This window comes from Lipotes vexillifer, unplaced genomic scaffold (assembly GCF_000442215.2).
Source record: "Lipotes vexillifer unplaced genomic scaffold, Lipotes_vexillifer_v1.1 scaffold168, whole genome shotgun sequence".
NCBI classification, from domain to species: Eukaryota; Metazoa; Chordata; class Mammalia; order Artiodactyla; family Lipotidae; genus Lipotes; species Lipotes vexillifer.
The window spans coordinates 1,271,834-1,289,576 of record NW_006773947.1 but is presented as its reverse complement, the minus strand read 5'-3'; the positions used below and the strand labels follow the sequence as shown (position 1 = coordinate 1,289,576).

The window sequence follows — 17,743 nt, the reverse complement described above, 5'->3', positions numbered from 1 at the left end:
TGAGTTTGTGTGTGTGTGCGTGTGTGAAGAAAGTGAGGCAAGAAGTGATAAAAATGTCTCTCGAATAAGACATTAAGTGACTTGATTAAGGTATCTCAAATAAAGTTACAGATATAAGTCACAACCAATGTATTGGAATGTACGTGTTGGGGACAGTGGAGAAATGACACAAACTTATTCAAGTTTTTTGGATAGTGAAACAACGACCTTCATGTTGACTCGCAAAACTAGCGTCCTGAACAAAAGATGCTCCCAGACAAAATGTCCAAGGACACCAAAGAAAACTATCGCAACACAACAGAGAGTGAGTTAAGTTTTTCTGCACGCTTTCAAAATTGCCTTCTGCTCTCTCCTGCTCTCCTGCTTTTGGTAAATCAAACCCACCCTTGCTCAAATCAGACAAAATATCTTAAAACACTTAAAACAAAAACACCGTGCCTTGAAATGCAAAGATGGGTCTTGGGCTGTGGACTGCGGTGAGTCCCTTCCTGGGACGGTGCAGTGAAGCTGACTCCCCAATGTCTCCGGGGGGTTCCGATGGCACCGACTGCGCTGTGGGCGAGCAGAAGCCCCGGGGGGTTTCAGGAGCAGAGCCCAGACGCCCTCCTGCCGCCGCTTGGGCGGGACGACGTCCCCACGGTCCGGCGGAAGACGAGGTGAAATGCGGCTTCGAGGCCAGAATGGGAAACTCTGGCGCCGGTAGAGCCGGCGCCGGTAGCCCCCTAGCTCCACCTGGCCCGCAACCCGGAAGCAGATGCGAGACGCGCTGCGTGGCTGGCTTGCGGTTCCGGGTCGGGCCGCGCTGCGGGCAGCGCTGCTGGCCGCGCTCGGCTCACGGTCGCAGTGACCCGCCCCCGCTCTCCGGACCTGGGCAGGCGGTGGGCGCTCGGCCGCTCCCGGGGCCACATGGCTGAGGGGGACGCAGGGAGCGACCAGAGGCAGGTGAGGCCCCGGCGGGGAGCCGACCTTTAGGCTCGGCTCGGCCTCGCCTCACCGTCCCGGGCCTCTTCGGCCGAGGGGCCTCTGTCCGGGGCCGCCCCCGGTCTCGCCCGCACCGCCCGCGCCCGAGGCCGCGCCGTTCGCTCCGCTGCGTCCCATTGCCCCGGCGCTTGATCTCAGCAGATTGCTCTCGGGCCGGTCGCTTACGGGCGTCGGCGTCCTGGGCCTGCTTCGGGCGCTGTCATTGTCAACCATCAGCATGCGATTGAGCAGCTCCCGGCCGGAGGCAGAAACTCGGGTTCTGCTCCCCGCCCTGTCCCCGCCGGGTCACCTTGGACAGGTCACTTAAGAACCGTTTCTGCTTTCGCAAAACGGGCAATAATAACACAGACCCTGGAGTCACTGAACCTTCCTCCTCTTGGCGTTGAGCTTTTCCCAGCGCGTGGCTCACGTGGGCGCTCTTAAAGATTTTCCGAATGCGCTATGAGGACAAAATGAGACGATACAAACTTGAATGTATACTTTGCTTCCCATTTTTACTTTTAGGTCCGGTTTTATTCTTCTTTAAGCCGAAACCAAAAGAGTAATTTCTGAAATGTTTCGAGGGTTTGATGACCAAAAACCCCAACAACCGCCCAGCCTCGTGCCCAAATTCAAAACAAAAACAACGAAGGAGATAGCCAGTAGTAATATAGGGCGAATATAATAAGTAACTGCCACAAGGGTGTGGGGGCGTGGGGTTACCTGTTAAAAAGAGAAGGTGGAGCAGAGGAGTTATGTTTATCCTTTCACTTGTAAATCTCACTGCAGGATATGGAAGTGCATGTATATTTTGGCTCTGTAGTGGTCAAAAGCACGGTGATTTAGTAGCAAGGCTGGTGCCAGTCATTGCAATCGTGTCTGGTACCCAGAGAGTAGAACATGGTGACCGGCTAATGAGAACGTTTGGTATTGTTCATTCAGTGATCCTTCATCCAAGCTGGTGATGTTAAACACAAATACCTTATAAAGCAATAAGGAAAACTCAGGTTTTTAGGGTCGGTGCATTCTTTGACTTTTTTTCCCCCCATCAACCTCTTTCAGAATGAGGAAATTGAAGCAATGGCAGCTATATATGGCGAGGAATGGTGTGTCATTGATGACTGTGCCAAAATATTTTGTATTAGAATTAGCGACGATATAGATGATCCCAAATGGACCCTTTGCTTGCAGGTATTTTTGCCCTTCTCTACAGCCATTTTCCAGTTACAGTGTTGACTCTTGTATGATTGACTGCTGTTGTATTCCTCTAATGATTATTCTTGTGTGACTTGTTCTGAATTGTCTTTTTGTTGTTGGCTTTTGTTAACGATTGATGATTTAAACATAATGGGTAATTAAATCTCAGATCACTCTCAAGTAATGCTTTCATAGATGGTCTCAATCTTTTCTCTCCCAATTATTTTATTTATTTAAGTGTTCTTAATGCACCATTGGCAGACTTGAGTTTCACTCCCTTTCACTATCCTGTACGTTTAATAGAAGAGAGTCTAAACCTGAGAAGATGACTAACATTTAAGAGGAAGAATAGGTTAGTTATTTAGATGGTTCATAGAGTAGATACTCATTTCTTTGTTAGTTGGGAATCAGTTGTGGTTCGGATAAATGAAAACATCAGCTATGGCTTTCTATTTTAATGCTTATTCTTTGATGACTGCCTATACTTCCAACATAAAAGATGCCAAATTGAGTTTTTGTCAGTGTTTGTTTTTATAGTAATACTGATTTGAAAAGAAACGTGCATGGTTCTTTATTAAGTGTTAGCTATTTAATGTATTTAATAGTGTCTGGTAGGATTCTTTTTTTTTAATTTCTTAAGAAAAATATCTGGAACATGTTATAATGCCGCTCTTTCATTTGGGGTTGGGGTATATTGCCCCTATTTCAGTTTTTCTTTTCCTTTTGTTTTTGTCCTCCCCACTTATTTTCTAATTTTCATTGCTTTTATACTTTCTCTGCAAATAATGATCTCCTTCTTAAAAGATTGGCATCATCTTAACAACATTTAAGGCAGAAGCATAAATATGAGGTGGGAATTCCCTCCTGAAATTTAATAAAACAATGGTTTTGTTTCTTAGTTTGGCAAGTTAGAAATCTGTCCAATGATTGGCTTTATGAATGTTGTTATTATTGAGCCATGATGAAGTATAAGCAGATTTGTTTTTAAACTGCTTTGTAGGTGATGCTACCGAATGAATACCCAGGTACGGCGCCACCTATTTATCAACTGAAGTAAGCTATATTTCTACATTTATATTTTTTTTAAAAAAGATTATACTTTTCAAAGTTTATTTCTCTGTACTGTACATTGTGTTTATATAGACTACCTTATCAAAATGTATATAGAAATTAAAAACACCTTTTGGACTTGATGTAGAGCATTTAAACTTAAAAATTAAATTATGTAAAAACACTTTGAAGTTTGCCACTTAGTATAAAAGAGAATCAGAGGATCCATAGGGGGTAAAATAGCTACAGAATTGTCTTTAGAGACAGGGAGGGAAATCTTCCTCTTTAGACAACCTAGCAATCTAGAAACCTTGGCCTATAGAGTTGCTCCTAACCTGGTTCTGCTGACCTCGCCAGTTCCTTGACATGCCTCTGTGTAAGACGGCCTGCCTTCCAGGAATTGCCCATGGTGCTTGTGGTGCTTGTCCTGCCCTTGTTGTGGAGGAGCCATCTCAGCAGCCCAAGCGCAGTCTTAATGAGTCATGACGTGTTGATTGCAAGTAACCTTTGATCCACCTTGCCTGCTTGACCTACTAAGCTGTATAAACCTGTGCAGGCAGAATTGCATTAAATCTCAATTACTAAAATTTTTACCTTCCAGTAGGATTGTCTTTTGTATGAGTGTTTTAAAACCATAGCGGTAAAATTTGCTATTACTCATGGTTCTGTAATTTGTCATTTTTATTGACAATGAAAGGTATTATAGAATGCTTGTAAACATCTGTGCCCTTTTCAGAAAAAGTTGATTATTTTTCTTACAGTCATGTGGCAACTGACTTATTTATTAGAGTTGTTTTTGAGACACCAAGTTAGAAAAAATTGGGGAGTCCTGATAGTGTGGCAAATACTGTGAATCTGGAAATTTAGATTCTGAAACCTCTTCTGCCGCTTAGGTAAACTAGGGAAGATTTATGATATCCTATGAACTCCCCTGTTTTTTAAGCCATATTTTAATTGAATAATAATGGTGTTGGCTTCATCATGGTTTTGGGGGAGGAATAAATGAATAATGCCAGTGAAAGCATTTTGGAACTGTATCGATTTATACAACATAACATTTTGATGAAAATAGAAAAATTTTTAAAGTTAAATAAAACCAGTTTGTGATTAATCAGTATTTTTTCTTTGAGATATAAACACAATCTTTGAATAATCTTCTTTATTTTGTTGTATTTAATCTTAGTGCTCCTTGGCTTCAAGGGCAAGAACGTGCAGATTTATCGAATAGCCTTGAGGAAATATATATGTAAGTGATGGATGATTAAAAAAAATTCTATGTGTGACTCTATTGTGGGCCTTTATTGGAATCATGATATGTTAGGGCCTTTTCTAAACTTTTTGTTAAGCTGCTTTTCCATTAACAAAAAGAATATACTTGAAAAATCCTTGAAAGATTGGTTGTATAATGTAATTTTATGTATACATTTGATACGAATTCTGCTTAGAAACAAAAATATTCACTGTTATTTAGAACTAATAGCTATAAAGACAGTTAGCCAGCTTGTGAAAGTAAATTCAGAGATACTGCTCTTATTTTGCTATTTTCATAGGCTATGTTGAATGAAACTGGTAACAGCAGAATCCTAAGCATAATTATTCATTAAACTACTATATATTTTTAATGGTAATATTCTTGTATTAGGCCATAAGACTGAGAGTCTATTGATATACAGTATTTTTCACTCTCATTCATTCAACAAATGCTATATGGCAGGCATTGTACTAGATCCTGGATACACATAATTAGCAAAAACAGAAATGGTCCCTGTTTTCATTTAGAATTTGCAGGTAGGGGAGATATTACTCATAACATTGTAAAAATGAATGTCACACTGCAGCTGTGATAAGTTCTGTAAAAGAAAGATATTAATATACAGTACTACTTGAATTTGAAGGAAGTCCTGACCTAGTCTAGGAGGTCAGGGATGGCTTGTTTGACTGAAGAGCTGAGTTACTTAAGTGAAGATAACTCCAGTGAAGGGCCACAGCATGTGCAAAGGCTCTCTGTCAATGAGTTTGGCACATGTCAAGATACAACGTAATGGTGGTATTAAGTGGGAAAAGAGAGGGGAGGAGAGAAGGGAACATGGTGGGAAAATGACCTAGTAATAAACTTCAGACAGGCTGAATTTCCCCTAGTAGGCAGGGGAAATTATGGAGAGTCCTGTAGGGCATGTTGAGGATTTTTGTCTTTATCCTAAGACCTTTGGGAAGCAGAGAAGAGTTTTAAGTGGTGTGATGCCATGATAAGATTTTCATTTTGAAAACACCATTCTGTTTCTGGGTGAGAACTGATTGGAAGGGAGCAAGAATAGATGTGGGATATCAGGAGGCTAGTGAAGTAGTCCAGAGAAGATATTTCTGTGATTTGGGTTAATTTTAATGAGATACATTAATTTAGTACAACAAATAATGTTCTGGAACATCAGTTTTACTGTAATCTGGGAACTGGTAAGGATCGTCTTATATGTTGTAGGTGGCTACCCCATTTGGCACAGTGAGAGAACCCCCTTTGTATCTATGGGATCTAGACCATGTTTCTTTTCCTCACAGAATATTTAATTTAAAAATGCTAAGTCTTCATGGAATTGATTCTATTTGTTCCTTCCTAGAGGAAGTGTGGTCTTCCTTGAGTTCCTAGGTTTACACTTGACTCTGGAAGTAACCAAGAACTGGACATATCAATGGGAGAGGCCCCCATTTAGTGATTCCATCATCCTCAGCATATAAATATTACATGTTTTCTCAGTGAAATGTTTTCTGATACCTGTCCCTGACCTTACTGACCACTCCAACTTTTGTGCCCCCAACAAACTTCTTTCTGTAATCTTTTATTTATGCTTATTTACCAATTTATCTCCCCCCTAAAGTAGAATAAGATAAATATACTGCAAATTTGCTCACCAATGATGTCGTAATTATACATCTTACAGTCATTTTTCAGTTCTTATCTTACTTGACCACCTCTTTTGGTGGTGTTGAACACTTTCTCTTCTTGAAAAATCTTCCAATACTTGGCTTCCATCCTGTTAATCATATTCATCAATTAGATTTTTCTCCTATCTATGCACAATGTCATGCACTCTGAAATGGCTTCCCATCTGCCTTTTTTCTGCCCCAAAAGTGCCCGCCTTTATTAAGAGATACCCTCCTATAAGGACACAACTTGCTGTTCTCCCTAAGTAGTTCACTTGAGCTACTAGAGAATTAGGGAGGATCAGAAATAACAAAGGAGTTTGTTCTAAAGATAGGATATGGTTCATACTGTCTTGTTTATTAAAAACACTTGAAAATAACCCCAGTCCAACCGTAGTATTTTCACACATGTGGTCTAAATAGAAATATACATTGTTTTTAAAAGTTTTGTGTGACAACTTTTAATCATATTTTCCCATAAAATCCCAGCAGTGGGCAACAAGTGAAAAACACTATTAGTCATTGAAAATTAAACATTTTAAATGTATGGATATAGTTCTTAATGTTTATAGTTTCATTATGTTCTAAATATTATAACATTATCAAGATTTTCATATTTATTTGGCATCATTTTGAATGCTAAATTTTATTTTTGCCTAGATAAGATGAACTATGTTTTTTCTTATGTAAGGAGGGACTAAGTCTGAAAACTAAGTCTTTCCAGTAAACATTTTATGAGTATCTCCTATATGCTCGCACTCTGTTAGGAGTTTGGAATTTAAAAATTAATATAGATTAATTGTGTACCAACACAATATAGTGACAGTTACTGAGAGGTTTGGACCAAGTGCTATTGTTTTTAGAGGTCTCTGGGCATGTGGTGAGGTTGTAAAGGAGGGTTCCATTTTGAAGGTGACCTTTGGGTGTGGTGTTTGGCAGGTGATCAGAGGGGGAGAGATTTTCTGATAGAAGGAACTGCATGAGCAAAATCATGTAGGTGTGAAGCAACCTTGCATCTTCAGAGTTCAGCAGATAGTTCAACATGCCGGGGATAGAAATTGAGGTAGGTGTAAGAAAAAAGAACCTGTAAGCTGGTAAGGAGTTTAGGCATTATCTTATAGGCTGTAGGCATTTTAGGCAGGGGAGTGATGTAATGAGATTTGTGTGGCAGTGTGGAGGGTGGGCTGTGAAGAGTTTGAAGCGAGGGACACTGTAGGAAAAGTAGTCAGTAACTAGAAGGGAGATAGTGGAGACCTTTATGAAGGCAACAAGAATGCAAGGGATAAGAACGGTCAGTTAAAGAAGTACTTAGGAACATAAACTAGGATTTGGTGATTGTGTAGATGTAGACTCATTTGCTTATCATACCTTATTTTTGTTTAAACATTTTACATACGGATATTTTGAATATATGAAAATAGTTTAATAAAACAAAAGGTAAATAACAGATTTAAAAATACTTTGGACATTATACTAATTGGTGTTAAGAGAAAATGAAAAGGATTAAAATTTTTTTTAATTTGAATTTATGATAGTCCATTTCAACACTATTTAATTTAAATCCAAGGAAATGATTAATTTCCCACAGCTCTTCACATTCTTATGTATCATGAAGTCTTAGGTTTGGAACTTGGAGAGTGAGGCTTGTCAAAGCGGAAAGTGCACCGGACCAAATTAAACAGGCAAGGAAGACTTTCTTCAAGACTATTGCAACAGGGGAGAGAGGCAGAACTCAGTCTGAACTCAACTTCCTGAAACAAAAGGCAGTATGGTTTTTAAGGTCTGGGATGAGCTATAGAAAAGTACTGGGGGATGCTGGGGGGAGGTTGATCAGTGAGAGTGTCCAGCACATTAAGTTTCTTCCTGAGTTTGCAAGTGTGTTTCTCTGTGATTAGGCTATCTGTGTTTGCAAATTGTGGCTCATCAGGAGTTAGGCCGCTACCAGCCAACAGAGACTGGGAGATAGGGCACTGTCTTCCTTGATGACTACATTTCAAAAGAATGGCTCCCAGGTCCTTGAGAAAGACACTCCTAGGTTCTAACACTGACAGAACTTCTAAAAAGATGTACATAATTCCAAAGGAGCAAAGGAAGAGAGGTCAGGACCTAGAGACAGGAAGCTCAGCCTGTCTGAAGTTTAGTCAAGCTGATGTTAAGGCTGTCTTTGTCAGGCTTCTGGAGTCAGTTTTTGAAATAGTGTGACCTCTTTCTCATCTGTAAAATGAGGATAAAAGAATATCATCATTGTAGGGATTGAGTGACATAATCCATGTAATGTATTTTAGCACTATATAATAGCAGCTTTCAATTTTGTTGTGCTTGTTAGAAAAATCATCTCATCCAGTTTTGTCATTTTGAAAATGAGATGATGGAAACTCAGATCAAGTGATTTGTCTAAGGTCACACAACTTAGTAGTACATTGTAGTGAATAGCTTTAACCTTAAGTCAACAAATATAAATATTGGAAAATTAAAGATAAAAAAATTAGAGCCACAAGTAAAACAAGAGTCACAAGTAACTTGACTTCTGTTTTGATCATTCTGAATTGGATAATAGTTATTTAAGTGTATTTAATCACAGTATATCTCACCTAAAATATCAGTTTTTAATCCAAGTTGATCTTTTATTCAGTTTGAAACAAATTTTGTTCCAGACGTTTTATATTCAGCTACTTTACCATAACTTAATTTCATAAATAAAAGCTTAGCATCTCACCCTATAATGAGTAGTTCTCAGATTTTGTACCAATTTTTAGGATTCAGCTGACTTCCTCAAGGACCATTGGGTGAGGGGAAGAAGGGCATAGGAGGGAAGACTACAGCTTCTGTCTGTTTCTGTGAGAGATTTCATTACAGCAAAGGCAAAAGTTTGAAAACCACCAAATCCTAGTCTGTAGTTAAAAGATATGAACAATCAACTATACTTGAATCAAAAAAAAAAAAAAAGATATGAACAAACTATTGTCATGAGAGAAAACACAAATACAGCAGTAATAACAACAACAATAAAAACACCCAAACCACCATCAGTGATAAATTTGGGGATCCAAGGGAACAAATAATTTAATTTTCATTTTCTTTAGGAAACGTTTCACATCCACTACAAGTTCCTTAAAACGGATTTCAGTAAGTCTAGTTAAATACTAGGGAAGAAGGAAGCATTTAATAAATGATTATGGGCAGAGTGCTGTTATATATTGTTCTGCAGGAAGCCATGGGCCAGAGGAGAGGAAATTTGGAGTTAAGGTTTAATTTCTTTATTATTAGGAAAAATTACCTATTAATTGTGAAAATTCTTCCAAGGTGTTTTCCATTGTCCCCTGCCCCCAGTAGTCCCCTAACAACAATAACAACAAATCTGAATGTGAATACATATTCACAGAGGGATGATTTTCCTGTCTCAAAGGGTGGTTATGAATGAGGATTAAGTGAAGTAACAAAGCATTTTCTACGTCTTATATAGTAGGTATTCAATACACACTGGATATTAGTGCTACTACTTTTGGTGATGATGATGTGATGAATTAAATAGAATGAGATTAGGGGATGGAGAGAATTACATATAAAACCATACATTTGTAAGGATAATAACTGTAAACATTGAGAGAGGGGACCCCATTTTCTCATTCACTACCATACCCCCAGGGCTGCATGTAGTACTTGGTGTATAGGCAAGGCCCTTAAAGATCTGTTGAGTGAATTAAGATAGGTCCACTTGAAAAGAGACTACTTTTGTAAAGTAAGGCAAGATGCTGTAAATCTGTTTTATAGGTGAGGAAACTGAGACTCAGAGTTCAAGTGTCTTACTTGCCTAAGGACACAGCTGCTTGATAGGAGAGCAAAACGCAGTGGGCGACCTGAGCTTTGGAGTAAGTCTACATTCACTTTCTGGCTCTGGACTTCTTACTGCTTATTGTCTTAGACAAGTTAATTGATCTTTCTAGGTCTGCTTTCTCATCTGTACAATGGGGAAATAAAACCTACTCTGTTAGACAATTATGAGCATTAAATGTGTTGATACATATAATGTACTTTGGGCTTAGTATATACTCAGTACATTTTACCTTTCTCTGTCTCTATACCTCTAAATCTTTTATTGAGAAGAGAGGATGGGGGTAGGAATTGTTTAAAAGAAGCTCAACCAACATTCTCAGTTTTTTAAATTGACTTTTGCTCTCTCTAAATAAGACAGGTTGCCAAAGAACACGGAGGATTGTTTTAGTACTCAGGAGTTATGGGTGAGATGGGAGGGTTTGAGGGTACAGAATTATTTGAAAACAGTGTTGTTTTCTTCTGTATGCTTGTTTTGAAATTTTCCTTTGGGTGCTGATGAGTGGTGATAAAAAGCTGATGGTTTCAAGAGCAACTGTTAGAGGAAGGAGGTAAGGTGTTATGAAGTAGTATGATGATTTCTTTAAACACACTTATTAAAACTTACCTAAAATTAGTGTCATCTCCTAAGAGTAGATACTTGGGCCTTTATTTTATTGCTGTTGCCATCATTTAACATAATGCTATGGACTTGAACTATGACATGTTCTTTTTCTCAGTGAGCCTTTGAGATGGATTTAATTATCTGAGGCAGCCAGACAGCTATTTGGAACCAAAATGAATCAATTTGGGCAATAGAATATTTTGTCCAAAACAAAATAAGAATATAAAGTTTTCCATTGATTGTCTTTTAAGTCTTGTAAATTGGCTTTCTGAGGGAGTTTCTCAAATGCTTTGTATTCTTATTTGTTGAAATAAGTACATATAAAAAGTGGTTTGAAATTGTTCAAAAAGTTTAGAAAAGCAAGCAATGACTGGGCATCAATACTACAATTATATTCACTGACAGAAACTAAATCATATTTGTATCTATCTTAATTCATCCAGTTCAAGTTCAGAAATTTTCTTTCCCCTCTTTGGTTGCAACTCTTCTACTTATTTTAAGTGAGCAATGTTAATTTTAATTTGGGAGCCAGTTGGAATTTTTAATATTCATGTATTAAATACTCATCCACAAATGTTAGTAAATTGCATGTTTTTATAAATTCCTCTTTAAAAGGCATGGTTAGGGAATTCCCTGGTGGTCCAGTGGTTAAGACTTAGCTCTTTCACTGCAAGGGCCTGGGTTCAGTCCCTGGTCGGGTAACTAAGATCCCACAAGCTGCACGGCACGGCAACCCCAAAAAAGGCACGGCTAGATTGCATATAATTTATTAGATTGTAAATATGTCTATATTTTCTTGAATTTGAGAAGGAAATTTTTTTAACATTTTTATTGGAGTATAATTGCTTTACAATGGTGTGTTAGTTTCTGCTTTATAACAAAGTGAATCAGCTATACATATACATATATCCCCATATCCCCTCCCTCTTGCGTCTCCCTCCCTCCCACGCTCCCTATCCCACCCCTCTAGGTGGTCACAAAGCACTGAGCTGATCTCCCTGTGCTATGCAGCTGCTTCCCACTAGCTATCTGTTTTACATTTGGTAGTGTATATATGTCCATGCCACTGAGAAGGAAATTTTTAATAACACTTTTTTCCCCTGAATTTTGTTTAGACAGAATATTGGTGAAAGTATTCTTTACCTGTGGGTGGAGAAAATAAGAGATGTCCTAATACAAAAATCTCAGATGACAGAACCAGGTAGGTTTGCTCTTTTAATTTACAGTAATTAAATTTTCATGTAGATATTTTCATTGAAACTTTTAATGAAGATCCGTATGCTGTATTATGTTTTTATATGATAAAATATGTTTCTCTGGAAAGTTCTTTACTCATGTAAATATGGTTATTTCTTTCTATAAGCTTTAGCCTCCTTGGTTTCATATTACTATAAACTCTTATAGAAATAGAATTTTATGGTTAAAGAACTTGGGTCAAAAATCTTTCCTTTCTTGAGGCTTCCCTGGTGGCGCAGTGGTTGAAAGTCCGCCTGCCGATGCAGGGGACACGGGTTCGTGCTGCGGTCCGGGAAGATCCCATGTGCCGTGGAGCGGCTGGGCCCGTGAGCCATGGCCGCTGAGCCTGCGCGTCCGGAGCCTGTGCTCTGCAATGGGAGAGCGTACTGCAAAAAAAAAAAAAACAAACTTTGCTTTCTTTGACTATTGTTATGGTAATATGAACCATGTAACATTCTTCATGAATTATTGGACTATGTAAGTTAGATATTAGCTTCAAATGAGTATAGTGTTTATAGAAAAAGAACTTTGGGAAACACACTGACCAGTATTTAAGATATAAAAATTGACTTTGAAAGTTGATTCTTTAATTGAGATAGAATTCACATACCATGATTATTCACTCTTTAAAATGTATATAATTCAGTGGTTTTTAGTTTATTCCAAAGTTATGTAACCATCACCACTATATAATTTCAGGACATTTGAAAACTGATATTTTGCTCTATTATTATAGTTTTATTGAATCATAATATACAACAACATAGAAATTTCTTATGTTTTCTATTTACTTTGCTAGTCTTTGTTCCAGTTACTACAAAAGCCCTTTAGAGAGGAAAATTACTAAGCCTCATTTTATTTCCAAATAGAGTTTTATTATTATCACTGATAGAATTATTTTCAATTTGGAGAGAAGAGAAATTAAAAAAAAAAAACTAAACCCAATAGTCTATTTACTAATTTTTAGAAGGTTATTTACATGGAACCAATTATTAAGGATTCCCTTACCAAAATCAGTATAGATTTAAAGTTGATAGAAATATATTTTTTTTTCAGAGCATTTTACTGTTTCTCTATAGAAGCAAATGTTTTTACTGTTTCCATTAAAATCAAAGAGATAAATAGTCTGAAGATATTCTGATCATGGGACAATATTTTTTTGAAGTATTTTCCTTGACTTTTTATGATTCATGTTCTGATTTTGCAGCATTTCAGGGCATCTGAGAAGAGTTTTGAAACCTCAAAACAAAAATTGAGTTTTGCCAATCCACCATTCTGGAGTGTGGGATAATTGCAAAAATGGAATATAAGCAAAAATTTAGGACTCCAAAAAGCTTGGAATCACTGAACCATTAGGAAATTTTTTAAATTATTGATCTTAAAATGGTATTTTCCCTTTCCCACCTATATCTATAATTTAGTTTAGCCACACTAAAGATTTTCGAGTTATTGATTTAGGTTGTATGATTTATAATTTGAAAAAATTTTGTTTAGAATTTTTTAATTAGAAATTTTCTAGACTTCATATTAAAATGGAAGGTTTAATAATTCTGAAGAATGAATAAGTGTATAAGCTAGTGATCAGGATATCTCATGAGAATTTTCTTCTCCAGGGTACCCACTTGACAAGTAATTTATTTTTATTTTACTATTAATCTTCAGTATATATTTATTCTTTATTATTTCATTTTTTCTACTACAGAAATGTGAAATTTTTAAAAAAAAATTATTTATTTTATTTATTTATTTTTGGCCACATTGGGTCTTCGTTGCCGCACATGGGCTTTCTCTAATTGGGGCGAGTGGGGGCTACTCTTTGTTGTGGTGCATGGGCTTCTCATTGCGGTGGCTTCTCTTGTTGCGGAGCATGGGCTCTAGGCATGAGGGCTCAGTAGTTGTGGCTTGCGGGCTCTAGAGCGCAGGCTCAGTAGTTGTGGCATACAGGCTTAGTTGCTCCATGGCATGTGGGATCTTCCCGGACCAGGGCTCAAACCTGTGTCCCCTGCATTGGCAGGGGGAATTTGGTTGTTTTTTTTTTTTTGTGGTACGCAGGCCTCTCCTGTTGCGGAGCACAGGCCCCGGACGCACAGGCCCAGCAGCCATGGCTCACGGGCCCAGCTGCTCCATGGCATGTGGGATCCTCCCAGACCAGGGCACAAACCCGTGTCCCCTGCATTGGCAGACGGACTCTCAACCACTGCACCACCAGGGAAGCCCTGGCAGGTGGATTTTTAACCACTGCGCCAACAAGAAAACCCCAGAAATGTTAAATCTTGAAGTAATTATATACTATTTACACTTTTAAAAAATTCTGACTAATTTTAGACTTACAGAAAAGTTGCAAAAATAGTAGAAATAGCTCTGTTATATCCCTCACCCTGCTTTCCCTAGTAACATCTTACATAACAATATTATAATTATAAAGAACAGAAAGCAAACATTGGTATAATATTAACTAAAGAGCTTATTCAGATTTCACTAAGTTTTCCACTAATGTTCTTTCTGCTGTTCTAGAATCCTGTCTAGGATTCTTTGTTGCATTTAGTTGTTATTTCTCCTTACTCCCTTTTAGTCTATAAATAGTTCCCCAGTCTTTCCTTCACTTTTTTGACCTTTCATGACCTGACACTATTTTGTGGAATGTCCCTCAATTTGAATTTGTCCATTGTTTTCTCATGAATGGAGTAAGATTAGGCATTTTGGCAATAATATCACAGAAGTGATATTGTATCCTTCACAGTGTATTATATCAAGGAGCTAATGATATCAATATGCTTTATTAATGGTGATATTTACCTTGATCCCTTGGTTAAGGTGGTATCTGCCAAATGTTGCCACTGTAAAGTTACGATATTAATCAAGCATTCTCCAGAGAAACAGACCAATAAGATGTGTGTGTGTGTGTGTGTGTGTGTGTGTGTGTGTATTATAAAGAGAGAGGAGGAGGGAAGGAATGGTTGGGCGGGGGGAGAAGGAGGGAGGGAGTGGGGTGGAGAGACAGATTGATTGATTTTAAGGAATTGGCTCATGAGATTATGGATGCTAGCAAGTCCAAACTCTGCAAGGTAGGCTGACAGCCTGGAGACCTAGGGAAGGAATGATATTGCAACTCAAGTCTGAAGGCTGTATGTTGGCAGAAATCCCTCCTCCTCTGGGGAGGTCAGTCCTTTTTCTTTTACGATCTCAACTGGAGTCTCACTTGCATTATGGAGGGCAATCTGCTTTACCCAAAGTCAACTGATTTGAATGTGAATTCCATCCAAGAAATACCTTTACAGAAACATCTAGAATAGTGTTTGACCAAGTATCTGTGTACCATGGCCTAGCCAGGTTGACATATAAAATTTTCAGTTATTGTCTTTCTGTTTGTAGTTGATAGTATCTTGGGGGAGATACTTTGAGGCTATGCTAATACCCTATTCCTCCTTAAACTTTAACCTACTGATTTTAGTATCCATTAGTGTATCTTATCAACAGTATTTGTAAACAATATGGTGTTGTAACAATATGGTGATTTTCATTTCCTTCTTGCTATGATTAATTGGAATTCTATTCTGAGAACAGGATGTCTCGTCCACATTTATTTATTTGATTACTTATATTAGTATGAACTCATATTATTTTATTTCGTGAGTTAAAATTCGATACTCTCATTATTTTGTTGCTCAAATTGTTCCAGGTTTGGCCTTTAGGAGAGCCCTCAGGTAGGCTCCTGTGTTCTTTTTATAAGCTTCCATTGTTTTTTGAACATTTCTTTACTCTCTGGAATCACAAGATATTCCAGGCTTATCTTGTATTTTCCTTGTCCCAACCCTGGAGTCAACCACTTCTTGTAGGAGCCCTGGTTCCTTCTGTTGAAGACTGGTGTCTAGAGACCAAGACTAATGGTTTTTTAAGTGTAATTTCTTACTGTCTTATGATCACTCATCATGTCTCATATCCACATAGGCCCAGATGTAAAGAAGAAAACTGAAGAGGAAGATATTGAATGTGAAGATGATCTCATTTTAGCATGTCAACCAGAAAATCCAGTTAAAGCACTGGATTTTGATGTCAGTGAAAATCGAACAGGTATAATGTTATTAGTTTATTTTGAGGAAAGCGGGATGGTAGCATTATGAATGGAATTTCTATACCATTTGGAATGGTATGGAAATTTAGTAAACTCACATTTAAGAAATTCTTATTAATTTGTAGAGAATTGGGTTATTTTTTTCCTGTCTCCTGGCCATTTTGGTGTTTGCTAGGTTTATCAGAATGGTGAGGAAAAAAATAGAAATTTACTTTTTTCTTTTTTTTTTGCTATTTATCTAGAGTTTTGAATTAGTGGTGAGAGAAATTGAAACTAAGAAAAGCTGTGTTAATATTTTCAGTTCACATTCTGCTTTTATACTTTTACTTTGAAATCCTTAGCTGTCTACTGATAGCTCAGAGTTAAATTTTAGTCTTTGCTCACAAATATAAATACAATAATTGAAGGTACAACCACTGAACTAAAGCTAGTGAAATACCTTTAGGATTTTAGTTTTTGCTTAAGCAAATTTGTTCCATGATAAAGCTTATGGATAGGTTGATGTGATAAATCAGCTCTATATTTCTATCAGAAAGTATGTTCCATTTTAGTATTTTAAAATTTTGAATGATATAGTCAATATCCTCAAGTCTTTTACAAAAACATGATAGACCAGAGGGAATGTTCATTCTCTTTGAAGATAGGGAGTTCCCTATGCCATTATACAGTATCTTTTAAACAGTAAATGAAAATTTAAAGTTCTTGCATAGTGTCTCAGTATTAGTGGAAGGGGACAAAGAAGCCGTGAATGAGTGGGGAAGAACACCCAGGATACCTGCTCCTGTTTCACCCTAAGTAGTTCCCATTTTATTCATACACATATCTGCAGATTTGGCATAGGATGTCTTTTGGGAAAGAAGATCCACTATTAAAAGAAAAAGAGTGAAAATCATAGTCATAATAAATCGCATCCAGTTCCTATTGACCTTAGTAGTGTACTAGTGCAGTGGTCACAGTCTGTTCAAGAAGAGAACACTACTGGGGGAAGGAAGAACATCCTGCGTAAACTTTGCTTCTCGCCGTGTCCTGCCACAAACCAGTGCAGTGATTTTTGGCAAGTTATTTAAAGTGCTCCAGAAATATTTTTACACATGTTACTCGAAGTGTTTTCATCACTTATAAAGCAAACTGACTTGGTACGATTCAACAGATCAGTGAATAGAAATTAAAAAAAAATAAATTATTTTTTCTGAATAACTTTTCATCCTAAATGAGGCAGTTGCAGCAGCTAGGATGGTTGGTAAGTTTCTCATCTACGTTAAGGGTAAAATTAATGGTTCTTAAGCTTGTTTAAAAGGCAGAATAACTGGAAATCACAGTACTCGATGGAATACCAATTTGGTGTACTATTGATACATTTAATTCAGTCCTATGAAGTAGGAACAGTTTTATTAGCAGAAGACATTATATTACAGCTATACAAAATAAAGTCATAGATTTCCCAACCAGAGGTCCATCAGCAGTAAAATGAATAAATACTCCATATTAGCAGCTGTCAATCTTTTTGGTCTCGGAGCCCCTTTTTACTCTTAAAAATTAGATGTTATACCAACTTATACAACTGAAACAACTCCAGGATTTGAGTCCCAACTTACCATTACCACTGGGTGACCTTAGCAGGTGAAAATCATTTATAAGTCAAGTAGTTTTATCTTAATGTACAATATATTAGGAAACTTTTTACTTAAAATTATAATTTTAATAGACAACCAGTATTTGTTATTTGAGTTGATTTGCCATATAATTTACATCTCTTTCCCAACTCCCCCCACTATACCATTGCCAATTTTTCAGTATTTGAATGTAAGAATTTAAAAAATAAAAGTAATATAATTCTTTAAATTTATAGAAATAGAAGAATTGCCTCCGATTGATCA

At 37.4% G+C, this 17,743-nt stretch overlaps 1 protein-coding gene across 1 annotated transcript in view; it reads left to right on the top strand.

Moving 5' to 3' along the window:
* The first annotated feature begins 906 nt into the window (after positions 1 to 906).
* Positions 907 to 17,743, top strand: part of IMPACT (impact RWD domain protein) — a 24,866-nt gene continuing 8,029 nt past the window's right edge. Inside the window, exons 1-8 of the mRNA XM_007448618.1 lie at positions 907 to 942; positions 2,023 to 2,151; positions 3,158 to 3,210; positions 4,391 to 4,453; positions 11,674 to 11,759; positions 15,743 to 15,865; positions 15,994 to 15,999; positions 17,716 to 17,742. Coding sequence (XP_007448680.1) covers positions 907 to 942; positions 2,023 to 2,151; positions 3,158 to 3,210; positions 4,391 to 4,453; positions 11,674 to 11,759; positions 15,743 to 15,865; positions 15,994 to 15,999; positions 17,716 to 17,742 — 523 coding nt within the window. The remainder of the gene's footprint in view (positions 943 to 2,022; positions 2,152 to 3,157; positions 3,211 to 4,390; positions 4,454 to 11,673; positions 11,760 to 15,742; positions 15,866 to 15,993; positions 16,000 to 17,715; position 17,743) is intronic.